Here is a 12,592-nt window from a genome sequence, read left to right on the forward strand (position 1 = left end):
AAGGCTAATACAAAATTAAATCAGGAGTTAAAGGCTACAGAGAAAAAGAACTAAGTTCATTCCAGTGTGTATTTGTAACATTGTTGATTACCTGTTTTATAGTCACTGTTGAACTGGAGCCAGAGCAATCAGAGCCAGGCTCCTGCACCTTGGGTCAAAGGGGGAGCTGAGCTCCAGCATTTTATGTGTCCAAAGAGAAAAGTATGATAAACTCTTAGGGTTATTATGGCTCAAGTTTGAACCAAGGTGTGGACATGAAGCTCGGGTTATGGTTAGGGTAAGGGTTAAGCCAGGGTGTGGACAAGAAGTTAGGATTACAATGTATTACAAGTCTAGGGTTGGGGTTGGTGCTACAGCTGTAAGTACAATATTACCAGTCTAGGGTTAAATGTAGTTATGGTTGGCTCTACAGCTGTACATGTATTAGCAGCCTAGGGTTAGGGTTAACCTATAGCGTTAGGGTTATGGTTTGGTTGTTTCTATATCAAATCAAATGTTATTTGCCACATGCACCGAATACAACAGGTGTAGACCTTACAGTGAAATGCTTACTTACAAGCCCTTAACCAACAATGCCGTTTTACGAAAAAAAAGTGTAAAGTAAAACATTTATAAATAAAAAATCATTAAAGAGCAGCAGTAAAATAAAATAACAGTAGGGAGGCTATATACAGGGGGTACCGGTACAGAGTCTATCTGCGGGGGCACCGGTTAGTCGAGGTAATTGAGGTAATACAGTTGAAGTCGGAGGTTTACATACACTTAGGTTGGAGTAATTAAAACTCGTTTTTCAACCACTCCACAAATTTCTTGTTAACAAACTATAGTTTTGGCAAGTCGGCTTTGAGCATGACACAAGTCATTTTTCCAACAATTGTTTACAGACAGATTATTTAACTTATAATTCACTGTATCACAATTCCAGTGGGTCAGAAGTTTACATACACTAAGTTGACTGTACCTTTAACAGCTTGGAAAATTCCAGAAAATGATGTCATGGCTTTAGAAGCTTCTGATAGGCTAATTGACATCATTTGAGTCAATTGGAGGTGTACCTGTGGATGTATTTCAAGTCCTACCTTCAGTTCCTCTTTGCTTGACATCATGGGAAAATCAAAAGAGATCAGCCAAGACCTCTGAAAAAAAGTCTGGTTCATCCTTGAGAGCAATTTCCAAACACCTGAAGGTACCACATTCATCTGTACAAACAATAGTACGCAAGTATAAACACCATGGGACCACGCAGCCGATCATACCGCTCAGGAAGGAGACGCATTCTGTCTCCTAGAGATGAACGTACTTTGGTGCGAAAAGTGCAAATCAATCCCAGAACAACAGCAAAGGACCTTGTGATCTATATCCACAGTAAAACGAGTCCTATATCGACATAACCTGAAAGGCTGCTCAGCAAGGAAGAAGCCACTGCTCCAAAACCGCAATAAAAAAGCCAGACTATGGTTTGCAACTGCACATGGGGACAAAGATCGTACTTTTTGGAGAAATGTCCTCTGGTCTGATGAAACAAAAATAGAACTGTTTGGCCATAATGACCATCGTTATGTTTGGAGGAAAAAGGGGGTTGCTTGCAAGCCGAAGAACACCATCCCAACCGTGAAGCACGGGCGTGGCAGCATCATGCTGTGGGGGTGCTTTGCTGCAGGAGGGACTGGTGCACTTCACAAAATAGATGGCATCATGATGAAGGAAAATTATGTGGATATATTGAAGCAACATCTCAAGACATCAGTCAGGAAGTTAAAGCTTGGTCGCAAATGGGTCTTTCAAATGGACAATGACCCCAAGCATACTTCCAGAGTTGTGGCAAAATGGCTTAAGGACAACAAAGTCAAGGTATTGGAGTGGCCATCACAAAGCCCAGACCTCAATCCTATAGAAAATGTGTGAGCAGAACTGAAAAGGCGTGTGCGAGCAAGGAGGCCTACAAACCTGACTCAGTTACACCAGCTCTGTCAGGAGGAATGGGCCAAAATTCACCCAACTTATTGTGGGAAGCTTGTGGAAGGCTACCAGAAACATTTGACCCAAGTTAAACAATTTAAAGGCAATGCTACCAAATACTAATTGAGTGTATGTAAACTTCTGACCCACTGGGAATGTGATGAAATAAATAAATGCAAATAGTCTGGGTAGCCATGATTAGCTGTTCAGGAATCTTATGGCTTGGGGGTAGAAGCTGTTAAGAAGCCTTTTGGACCTAGACTTGGCGCTCCGGTACCGCTTGCCGTGTGGTAGCAGAGAGAACAGTCTATAATTAGGGTGGCTGGAGTCTTTGACCATTTTTAGGGCCTTCCTCTGACACCGCCTGGTATAGAGGTCCTGGATGGCAGGAAGCTTGGCCCCAGTGATGTACTGGGCCGTATGCACTACCATTTGTAGTGCCTTGCGGTCGGAGGCCGAGCAGTTGCCATACCAGGTGGTGATGCAACCAGTCAGGATGCTCTCGATGGTGCAGCTGTAGAACTTTTTGAGGATCTGAGGACCCATGCCAAATCTTTTCAGTCTCCTGAGGGGGAATAGGCTTTGTCGTGCCCTTTTCATGACTGTCTTGGTGTGTTTGGACCATGATAGTTTGTTGGTGATGTGGACACCAAGGAACTTGAAGCTCTCAACCTGTTCCACTACAGTCCCATAGATGACAATGGGGGCGTGCTCAGTACTCTTTTTTTTTCCTGTAGTCCACAATCATCTCCTTTGTCTTGATCACGTTGAGGGAGAGGTTATCATCCTGGCACCACACGGCCAGGTCTCTGACCTCCTACCTATAGGCTGTCTCATCGTTGTCGGTGATCAGGCCTACCACTGTTGTGTCATCTGCAAACTTAATGATGGTGTTGGAGTCGTGCTTGGCCATGCAGTCATGGGTGAACAGGGAGTACAGGAGGGGACTGAGCATGCACCCCTGAGGGGCCCCTGTGTTGAGGATCAGCGTGGCAGATGTGTTGTTGCCTACCCTTACCACCTGGGGGGCGGCCTGTCAGGAAGTCCAGGATCAAGTTGCAGAGTAAGGTGTTTAGTCCCAGGGTCCTTAGCTTAGTGATGAGCTTTGAGGGCACTATGGTGAGGAACGCTGAGCTGTAGTCAATGAATAGCATTCTCACGTAGGTGTTCTTCTTGTCCAGCTGGGAAAGGGCAGTGTGGAGTGCAATAGAGATTGCATCATCTGTGGATCTGTTGGGGAGGTATGCAAATTGGAGTGGGTCTAGGGTTTCTGGGATAATGGTGTTGATGTGAGCCATGTCCAGCCTTTCGAAGCACTTCATGGCTACAGATGTGAGTGCTACAGGTCGGTAGTCATTTAGGCAGGTTATCTTAGTGTTATTGGGCACAGGGACTATGGTGGTCTGCTTGAAACATGTTGGTATTACAGACTCAGTCAGGGACATGTTGAAAATGTCAGTGAAGACACTTGCCAGTTAGTCAGCGCATGCTCGGAGTACACTTCCTGGTAATCCGTCTGGCGCTGTGGCCTTGTGAATGTTGACCTGCTTAAATGTCTTACTCACATCGGCTACGGAGAGCATGATCACATATTCATCCGGAACAGCTGATGCTCTCATGCATGCTTCAGTGTTGCTTGCATCGAAGCGAGCATAGAAGTGATTTAGCTCTTCTGGTAGGCTCATGTCACTGGGCAGCTCGTGGCTGTGCTTCCCTTTGTAGTCTGTAATAGTTTGCAAGCCCTGCCACATCTGACGAGCGTCAGAGCCGGTGTAGTACGATTCAATCTTAGTCCTGTATTGACTCTGCCTGTTTGATGGTTCGTCCGGGTTAGAGTCCCGCTCCTTGAAAGCGGCAGCTCTACCGTTTAGCTCAGTGCGGATGTTGCCTGTAATCCATGGCTTCTGTTTGGGGTACGTATGGTCAATGTGGAGACGACGTCATCGATGTGCTTATTGATGAAGCCAGTGACTGATCTGGTGTACTCCTCAATGCCATCGGAAGAATCCCGGAACATATTCCAGTCTGTGCTAGCAAAACAGTCCTGTAGCTTAGCATCTGCGTCATCTGACCACTTCCTTATTAAACTGAGACACTGGTGCTTCCTGCTTTAGTTTTTGCTAATAAGCAGGAATCAGGAGGATATAATTATGGTCAGATTTGCCAAATGGAGGGCGAGGGAGAGCTTTGTACGCGTCTCTGTGTGTGGAGTAAAGGTGATCTAGAGTTTTTTCCCCCTCTGATTGCACATTTAACATGCTGGTAGAAACATGCTGGTAGCTGTAAGTATAATGTATTACTAGGGTTATGGTTTTGGTTTGTGCTACAGCTCTATGTACAATGTATTACCAGTCTACGGTTAGGGTTGAGGCATGGGTTAGGGTTGAACCGGGGTGTGCACATGAAGTTAGGGTTAGGATGGACATTAGCCTGGCTGATGCGATCCATGTGGTACACAGCAGACTTGGAGGAGGACTTTGAGTTTGTGTCAGCCAAACTAGGTGGACATGGGACAAGAGGAAAGTTTGGAGAGATGGCAGATGACGGGGCATGGCTCAACCCTAATCCTAACTCTACACCTTCAAATAGAGGCTCCTCCACTCCACCTCTGAATTACCAATCCAATGGAGGCTGCTGAGGGGAGGATGACTCATAATAATGGCTGGAATGGAGTCAATGGAATGGTATCAAACACGTGGTTTACATGTGGTTGATACCATTCCATTGACTCCATTCCAACCATTATTATGAGCCGTCCTCCCCTCAGCAGCCTCTAGCCCTGTTTATATGTCTAGAGTACATTGTATGGATACTTAACATCAACCACTATTCCATTATGAATGCGGGATATTTGTAACATCAACCTATTAATACTGGTTATCACAATTACCAAAGCCACACAGTCAAAATGGGCTATATCTGAAAAATTAATAAAAGCAAAAATGTGCTTTTAGTTCTTAATTTAAAGTTAGGCATAAAGTAAGCAGTGTGGTTAGGGTTATTCGGATATGCTTAACACCCCGGCCATCCTACAATCCAAACTAGATGCCCTCAATCTCACACAAATTATCAACGAACCTACCAGGTACAACCCTAAATCCGTAAACATAGGTACCCTCATAGATATCATCTTGACTAACTTATCCTCTAAATACACCTCCGCTGTCTTCAACCAGGATCTCAGCGATCACTGCCTTATTGCCTGCGTCCGTAACGGGTCCGCGGTCAAACGACCACCCCTCATCACGGTCAAACGCTCCCTAAAACACTTCAGCGAGCAGGCCTTCCTAATTGACCTGGCCCAGGTATCCTGGATGGATATAGATCTCATTCCGTCAGTAGAGGATGCCTGGTTGTTCTTTAAAAGTAATTTCCTCTCAATCTTAAATAAACATGCCCCATTCAAAAAATACAGAACTAAGAACAGATATAGCCCCTGGTTCTCCTCTGACTTGACTGCCCTTGACCAGCACAAAAACATCCTGTGGCGTACTGCATTAGCATCAAATAGCCCCCGCGATATGCAACTTTTCAGGGAAGTTAGGAACCAATATACACAAGCAGTTAGGAAAGCAAAGGCTAACTTTTTCAAACAGAAATTTGCATCCTGTAGCACTAACTCCAAAACGTTTTGGGACACTGTAAAGTCCATGGAGAATAAGAGCACTTCCTCCCAGCTGCCCACTGCACTGAGGCTAGGAAACACTATCATCACCGATAAATCTACAATAATCGAAAATTTCAACAAGCATTTTGCTACGGCTGGCCATGCTTTCCATCTGGCTACCACTACCCTAGCCACCAGCTCTGCACCCTCCGCTGCAACTTGCCCATGCCCCCCCCCCCCCCCCCCGCTTCTCCTTCACACAAATTCAGACAGCTGATGTTCTGAAAGAGCTGCAAAATCTGGACCCCTACAAATCATCTGGGCTAGACAATCTGGACCCTTTCTTTGTAAAACTTGCCGCCGAAATTGTCGCAACCCCTATTACTAGACTGTTCAACCTCTCTTTCGTAACGTCTGAGATCCCCAGAGATTGGAAAGCTGCCGCGGTCATCCCCCTCTTCAAAGGGGGTGACACTCTAGATCCAAACTGTTACAGACCTATATCCATCCTGCCCTGCCTTTCGAAAGTTTTTGAAAGCCAAGTTAACAAACAGATCATCGACCATTTCGAATCCCACCGTACCTTCTCCGCTATGCAATTCGGTTTCCGAGCTGGTCATGGGTGCACTTCAGCCACGCTCAAGGTCCTAAATGATATTATGACCGCGATTGATAATAGACAGTACTGTGCAGCCGTCTTCATCGACCTGGCCAAGGCTTTCGACTCTGTCAACCACCGCATTCTTATTGGCAGACTAAATAGCCTTGGTTTCTCAAATGACTGCCTCGCCTGGTTCACCAACTACTTCTCAGATAGAGTTCAATGTGTCAAATCGGAGGGCCTGTTGTCTGGACCTATGGCAGTCTCTATGGGGGTGCCACGGGGTTCAATTCTTGGGCTGACTCTTTTCTCTGTGTATATCAATGATGTCGCTCTTGCTGCTGGTGACTCTCAGATCCACCTCTACGCAGACGACACCATTTTGTATACATTTGGCCCTTCATTGGACACTGTGTTAACAAACCTCCAAATGAGCTTCAATGCCATACAACACTCCTTCAGTAGCCTCCAACTGCTCTTAAACACTAGTAAAACTAAATGCATGCTCTTCAATCGAACGCTGCTGGCACCCGCCCACCCGACTAGAATCACTGCTCTCGACGGGTCTGACCTAGAGTATGTGGACAACTACAAATACCTAGGTGTCTGGTAAGTAAGCATTTCACTGTAATGTCTGCACCTGTTGTATTCGGCGCATGTGACCAATAAAATTTGATTTGATTTGATTTGAGACTGTAAACTCTCCTTCCAGACTCACATTAAGAATCTCCAATCCAAAATTAAATCTAGAATCGGTTTCCTATTTTGCAACAAAGCCTCCTTCACTCATGCTGCCAAACATGCCCTCGTAAAACTGACTATCCTACCGATCCTTGACTTCGGCGATGTCATTTACAAAATAGCCTCCAACACTCTACTCAGCAAATTGGATGTAGTCTATCACAGTGCCATCCGTTTTGTCTCCAAAGCCCCATATACTACCCACCACTGTGACCTGTACGCTCTTGTTGGCTGGTCCTCACTACATATTTGTCGCCAAACCCACTGGCTCCAGGCCATCTATAAATCACTGCTAGGCAAATCCCCGCCTTATTTTAGCTCATTGGTCACCATAGCAACACCCACCCGTAGTATGCGCTCCAGCAGGTATATCTCACTGGTCATCCCCAAAGCCAACACCTCCTTTGGCCGCCATTCCTTCCAGTTCTCTGCTGCCAATGACTGAAACAAATTGCAAAAATCTCTGAAGCTGGAGACTCTTATCTCCCTCACTAACTTTAAGCATCAGTTGTCAGAGCACCTTACCGATCACTGCACCTGTACACAGCCCATCTGAAATTAGCCCACCCAACTACCTCATCCCTATATTGTTATTTATTTTGCTCATTTGCACCCCAGTATCTCTATTTGCACATCATCTCTTGCACATCTATCATTCCAGTGTTAATACTATTTGTAATTATTTTGCACTATAGCCTATTTATTGCCTTACCTCCATAACTTGCTACATTTGCACACACTGTATATATATTTTCTGTTGTATTTTTGACTTTATGTTTTGTTTTACCCCATATGTAACTCTGTGTTGTTGTTTATATCGCACTGCTTTGCTTTATCTTGGCCAGGTCGCAGTTGTAAATGAGAACTTGTTCTCAACTGGCTTACCTGGTTAAATAAAGGTGAAATATATAAAAATCAAAAATGGCTTTGTTGCTATGGTAACTAGTGACGGTCATGTAACGTCAACCTGTGAATGCTAGAAAACGGACATTTCCTTTGTTCTAAAGCACTTCCTTTCTAACAGCAGAGGTCACTGTAGCTCCAGGTTAACATGTATATGTTAATGAGGTTATTTTGAATAAAGCTTTGGATTTGAAAGACGCGTGGGTGTTTGTTATTAGTTCGTCGTTTGTTGTTGTCAGAGCAAGCGTAGAAAAGAAGTAGCCTTACGTCACCAGAAATTGTTTTGATACCCAGGCATCTAACGTTAGCTTAATTTTTGTATAATTATTGTCGTTACGGGTATCGAATAATCCCTGGATACAATGGCAGAAAGCGACTGGGACACCGTTACTGTCTTGAGGAAGAAGGGTCCGACTGCTGCGCAGGCCAAATCTAAGCAGGTAGCTAGCTGCTAGCTAGAGCAGCTAGCATTAGCCACTTAGCATGTGAACCTGAGAAACAACTCGTGATATATTGTAAAGAAATATGCGGTTTAATCCAACCACTGAGCCCATGTAGGCTGCACACTGTCACTGGCAGGGAAGCTTGCTAATAAATCCCGGGGATTTGATTGAGACCTCGCCTCTCCCTGGCGTTTCCTGCTCGGTAAAACGGTCGACGTGGACAGAAATAGCGACTATGTGGGTTGGCGTCTAATCATTTGACTGACGTCGATGAATTTGACTTTTATCAAACATTTTCAGCGTTTTCGTAGCCTGTGTTTGGATTCTGTGTTGGATCAGCCCCCCTGGCCTGGTCTATTCGTCAGCTATACCATTTAGCTAAATATATCCCTGTGTTATGGAACGATGTAGAGTAAATTTGAATAATGTGGCATGTTTTGTCTAGGCTATCACAGCTGCACAGAGACGTGGAGAAGACCTCGAGACTACTAAGAAATGTGAGCCTTATTCTATATAGCAATAAATGCAAGGTGCAATCCACCAACTCCCCTACTGGGAAGTCTGGGACATGATGGATTTATTTATATATTAAATTATGTTATGGCATGTTTATACTAACCATGCCAATTAATGTCTCCACAGGGTCTGCAGGGCAGAACAAACAGCACCTGATGACCAAGAACACAGCCAAGCTGGACCGTGAGACGGAGGAGCTGCAGCACCAGCGGGTCTCCCTGGAGGTGGGCAAGGTCATCCAGCAGGGCCGCCAGAACAAGGGCCTCACCCAGAAAGACCTGGCCACTGTGAGTAATGCTGCCGCAAACCCATATGACTCATTAAGACATTGGTGCATTTCTGTGGCTTCCTCGTCTCCTCTGCACCTGCACTCATCTGAACACAGGGTAGGTGAAAATTATGTCCAATACTTTCACATAAATACATGAGGATGCGAGGAGAGAAGGACACTTTCGAGAGGCCTCCAATGTATGTATGTATGTTTGCTCCCGAGTGGCGCAGCGGTCTAAGGCACTGCATCTCAGTGCTAGAGGCGTCATTACAGACCCTGGTTCGATTCCAGGCTGTATCACAATCCGGCCGTGATTGGGAGTCCCATAGGGCGGCGCACAATTGGCCCAGCGTCGTCCGGGTTTGGCCGGGGTAGGCCGCCATTGTAAATAAGAATTTGTTCTTAACTGACTTGCCTAGTTAAATAAATAAATGTATAGCATAAAAGAGATGGCCTCAGTGATGATTGACATTTTAACAGTTTGACTTTCGCATTCGGAAAGTATTCAGACCCCTTCCCTTTTTCAAATTTTGTTACATTACAGCCTTATTCTAAAATGGGTTAAATATTTTTTTCCCCTGATCAATCTACACACAATACCCCATAATGACACAGTGAAAGCAGGTTTTGAGAAATTTTTGCAAATTTATTAAAAGTAAAAAACGGGTACCTTATTTACATAAGTATTCAGACCCTTTGCAATGAGACTTGAAATTGAGCTCAGGTGCATCCTGTTTCCATTGATCATCCTTGAGATGTTTCTACAACTTGATTGGAGTCCACTTGTGGTAAATTCAATTGATTCGATATGATTTGGAAAGGCACACACCTGTCTATAGAAGGTCCCACAGTTGACAGTGCATGTCAGAGCAAAAACCAAGCCATGAGGTCGAAGGAATTGTCTGTAGAGCTCCGAGACAGGATTGTGTCGAGGCACAGGTCTGGGGAAGGGTACCACATTTTTTTTGCAGCATTGAAGGTCCCCAAAAACACAGTGGCCTTCATCATGCTTAAATGGAAGAAGTAAGGAACCACCAAGACTCTTCCTAGAGCTGGCAAACTGAGTAATCGGGGGAGAGGGGCCTTGGTCAGGGAGGTGACCAAGAACCCGATGGTCACTCTGACAGAGCTCTGGAGTTCCTCTGTGGAGATGGGAGAACCTTCCAGAAGGATGACCATCTCTGTAGCACTCTACCAATCAGGCCTTTATGGTAGAGTGGCCAGACAGAAGCCACTCTTCAGTAAAAGGCACATGACAGCCTGCTTGGAGTTTGCCAAAAGGCACCTAAAGAACTCTCAGACCATGAGAACAAGGTTCTCTGGTCTGATGAAGCCAAGGTTGAACTCTTTGGAAAAGGAAACCTGGCACCATCCCTACGGCGAAGCAAGGTGGTGGTGGCAGCAGCATGCTGTGGGGATATTTTTCAGCGGCAGGGACTGGGAGACTTGTCAGGATCGAGGGAAAGATAAACGAAGCAAAGTACAGAGATCCTGTACGCTCCAGAGCACTCAGGACTTCAGACTGGGGCGAAGGTTCACCTTCCAACAGGACAATGACCCTAAGCTCACAGCCGCAGGAGTGGCTTCGGGAAAAGTCTCTGAATGTCCTTGAGTGGCCCAGCCAGAGCCCAGACTTGAACCCGATCTAACGTCTCTGAAGAGACCTGAAAATTGCTGTGCAGCGACGCTCCCCATCCAACCTGACAGAGCTTGAGAGGATCTGCAGAGAAGAATGGGAGAAACTCCCCAAATACAGGTGCGCCAAGCTTGTAGCGTCCTACCGAAGAAGACTTGAGGCTGTAATCGCTGCCAAAGGTGCTTCAACAAAGTACTGAGTAAAGGGTCTGAATACTTATGTAAATGTGATATTTTGTTTTTTATACATTTGCAAAAATGTCTAAACCTGTTTTTGCTTTGTCATTATGGGGTATTGTGTGTAGATTGGGGGGGGGGGGCAACAATTTGAATCAATTTGAAAATAAGGCTGTAACAAAATGTGGAAAAAGTCAATTGGCCTGAATACTTTCCGAATGCACTGTAGGTCTAAATAGCATCACATTTTCAGGCCACAGATTTTTACTGACATCTCTTTGGCTTTCACTTTCAGAAAATCAATGAGAAGCCTCAGGTCATTGCAGATTATGAGTGTGGGAAAGCAATTCCCAACAATCAGGTCATGGGCAAGATTGAGAGAGCAATCGGTGAGTGGAATCTGGGACAGACTGTCACACTGACATTTTTCATAATCAACCCCAATGTTTAATCAGGTCTGAGTAGTAGGCCACCTTATTAATCTAGACTTGACCATTGGTATTTTTTTTTGTGTCTGACATCACAACTTTTTGTTCTCAGGTTTGAAACTGCGCGGGAAAGATATTGGACTGCCCCTGGAGGCAAAACCCAAGAAGAAATGAGGACAAAGCCTCGAAATCAGCCCCCCCCCCCCCCCTTACCCATGTCCCCCATCTCTATCCCCACCTTCCTACTCCCGCAATGACTCTGCCTCCCTCACCCTTCCAACCACCCCTCTCTCTTCTCCACCCCCCTCCTCTACCTGGGCTGATCTCCACCTGTCCTGCTACAGGACCTGGTGATCCACCACGTTACAAGTTGCATATACTGACAAATCATCACAGAAGACTTATAAACAATGCAAACATTTCAAACCAAAAGTGCTGTGAAATGTATACTTTTTTTTTTTGTTCGCTACTGCTTTGGCATGAACTTTTTTTTAGATGGTTGAAACAGACAAGGTGAATTTACCATGGCAATGTGCATTGATTTGACTTTTTCTCGGAGCATGTTCTTTATCCATTTCGTAAGTGCTTGATTGCGGCCTTTTCACACATTGTATATTGGGTCATTACAATATGAACATGTCCTCCTGCTGTAGCTTGGTTTTGATCTTCAAATAAAGTTTGACAGTTTACTTTTGTGTCATCTGGTGGTTATTTTGAAGAAAACAACACATTCTATCTTTAGTTTTACATTAGAGAAGGCCTTGAAGTAAGATATTCTGGTGTGCTATATTGTTACAAGCAGTAATAAAACCAGTCTGACACTTTGGCCCTGTACTCTCAGGTTGTACAATTGATGTACAACTCATTTGATACAACAAATATTTTTGAGTTTGTCTGCACAAAAGCGCCATGCCAAGTAAAGGGAAGTGAAACTATTTATGTGGGTGAGTTATGAGTAGAGCCATGAGTTGTTTTGTGGGTTAGAGGCAAAATGTAGCCCCGCTCACTTGACCCAGTTCCTGATCAATTATTTTTCTACTTCCAGCCCATTGACAAACAAGCAAAACCATTGTAAAATATGAATGACATTTGTCAAAACGATTAAAGTGCACAGAATTGGAAAGATATGTTAATTCTCATCCAATGTTGAAGGTGCTCAATACTTGTTCAATACTGCTCCTTGAGGGTGCTGTTCCAAGATATGCGTTGACATTTTTTCTTAAGGCATAGCCTACAATTGGTTTTGGCCTAGGGCTCAATTACATCAGATCAGCTTTAGCCAACATCTTCATAGCGGTTGTTTTGGAGGTG

General features: G+C 44.8%; 1 protein-coding gene across 1 annotated transcript; it reads left to right on the top strand.

The window, feature by feature from the left end:
• The first annotated feature begins 7,996 nt into the window (after positions 1-7,996).
• LOC311099520 (endothelial differentiation-related factor 1 homolog) lies at positions 7,997-11,970 on the top strand. The gene is made up of 5 exons (XM_084140222.1): positions 7,997-8,251; positions 8,700-8,751; positions 8,897-9,057; positions 11,149-11,242; positions 11,394-11,970. Exons 1-5 carry the CDS (start codon positions 8,174-8,176, stop codon positions 11,453-11,455), a joined length of 447 nt encoding a protein of 148 aa, XP_083996348.1. The 5' UTR covers positions 7,997-8,173; the 3' UTR covers positions 11,456-11,970.
• Positions 11,971-12,592: the final 622 nt, after the last annotated feature.

Source organism: Coregonus lavaretus, assembly GCF_964263955.1.
Source record: "Coregonus lavaretus genome assembly, chromosome: 24".
Taxonomy (NCBI): Eukaryota; Metazoa; Chordata; class Actinopteri; order Salmoniformes; family Salmonidae; genus Coregonus; species Coregonus lavaretus.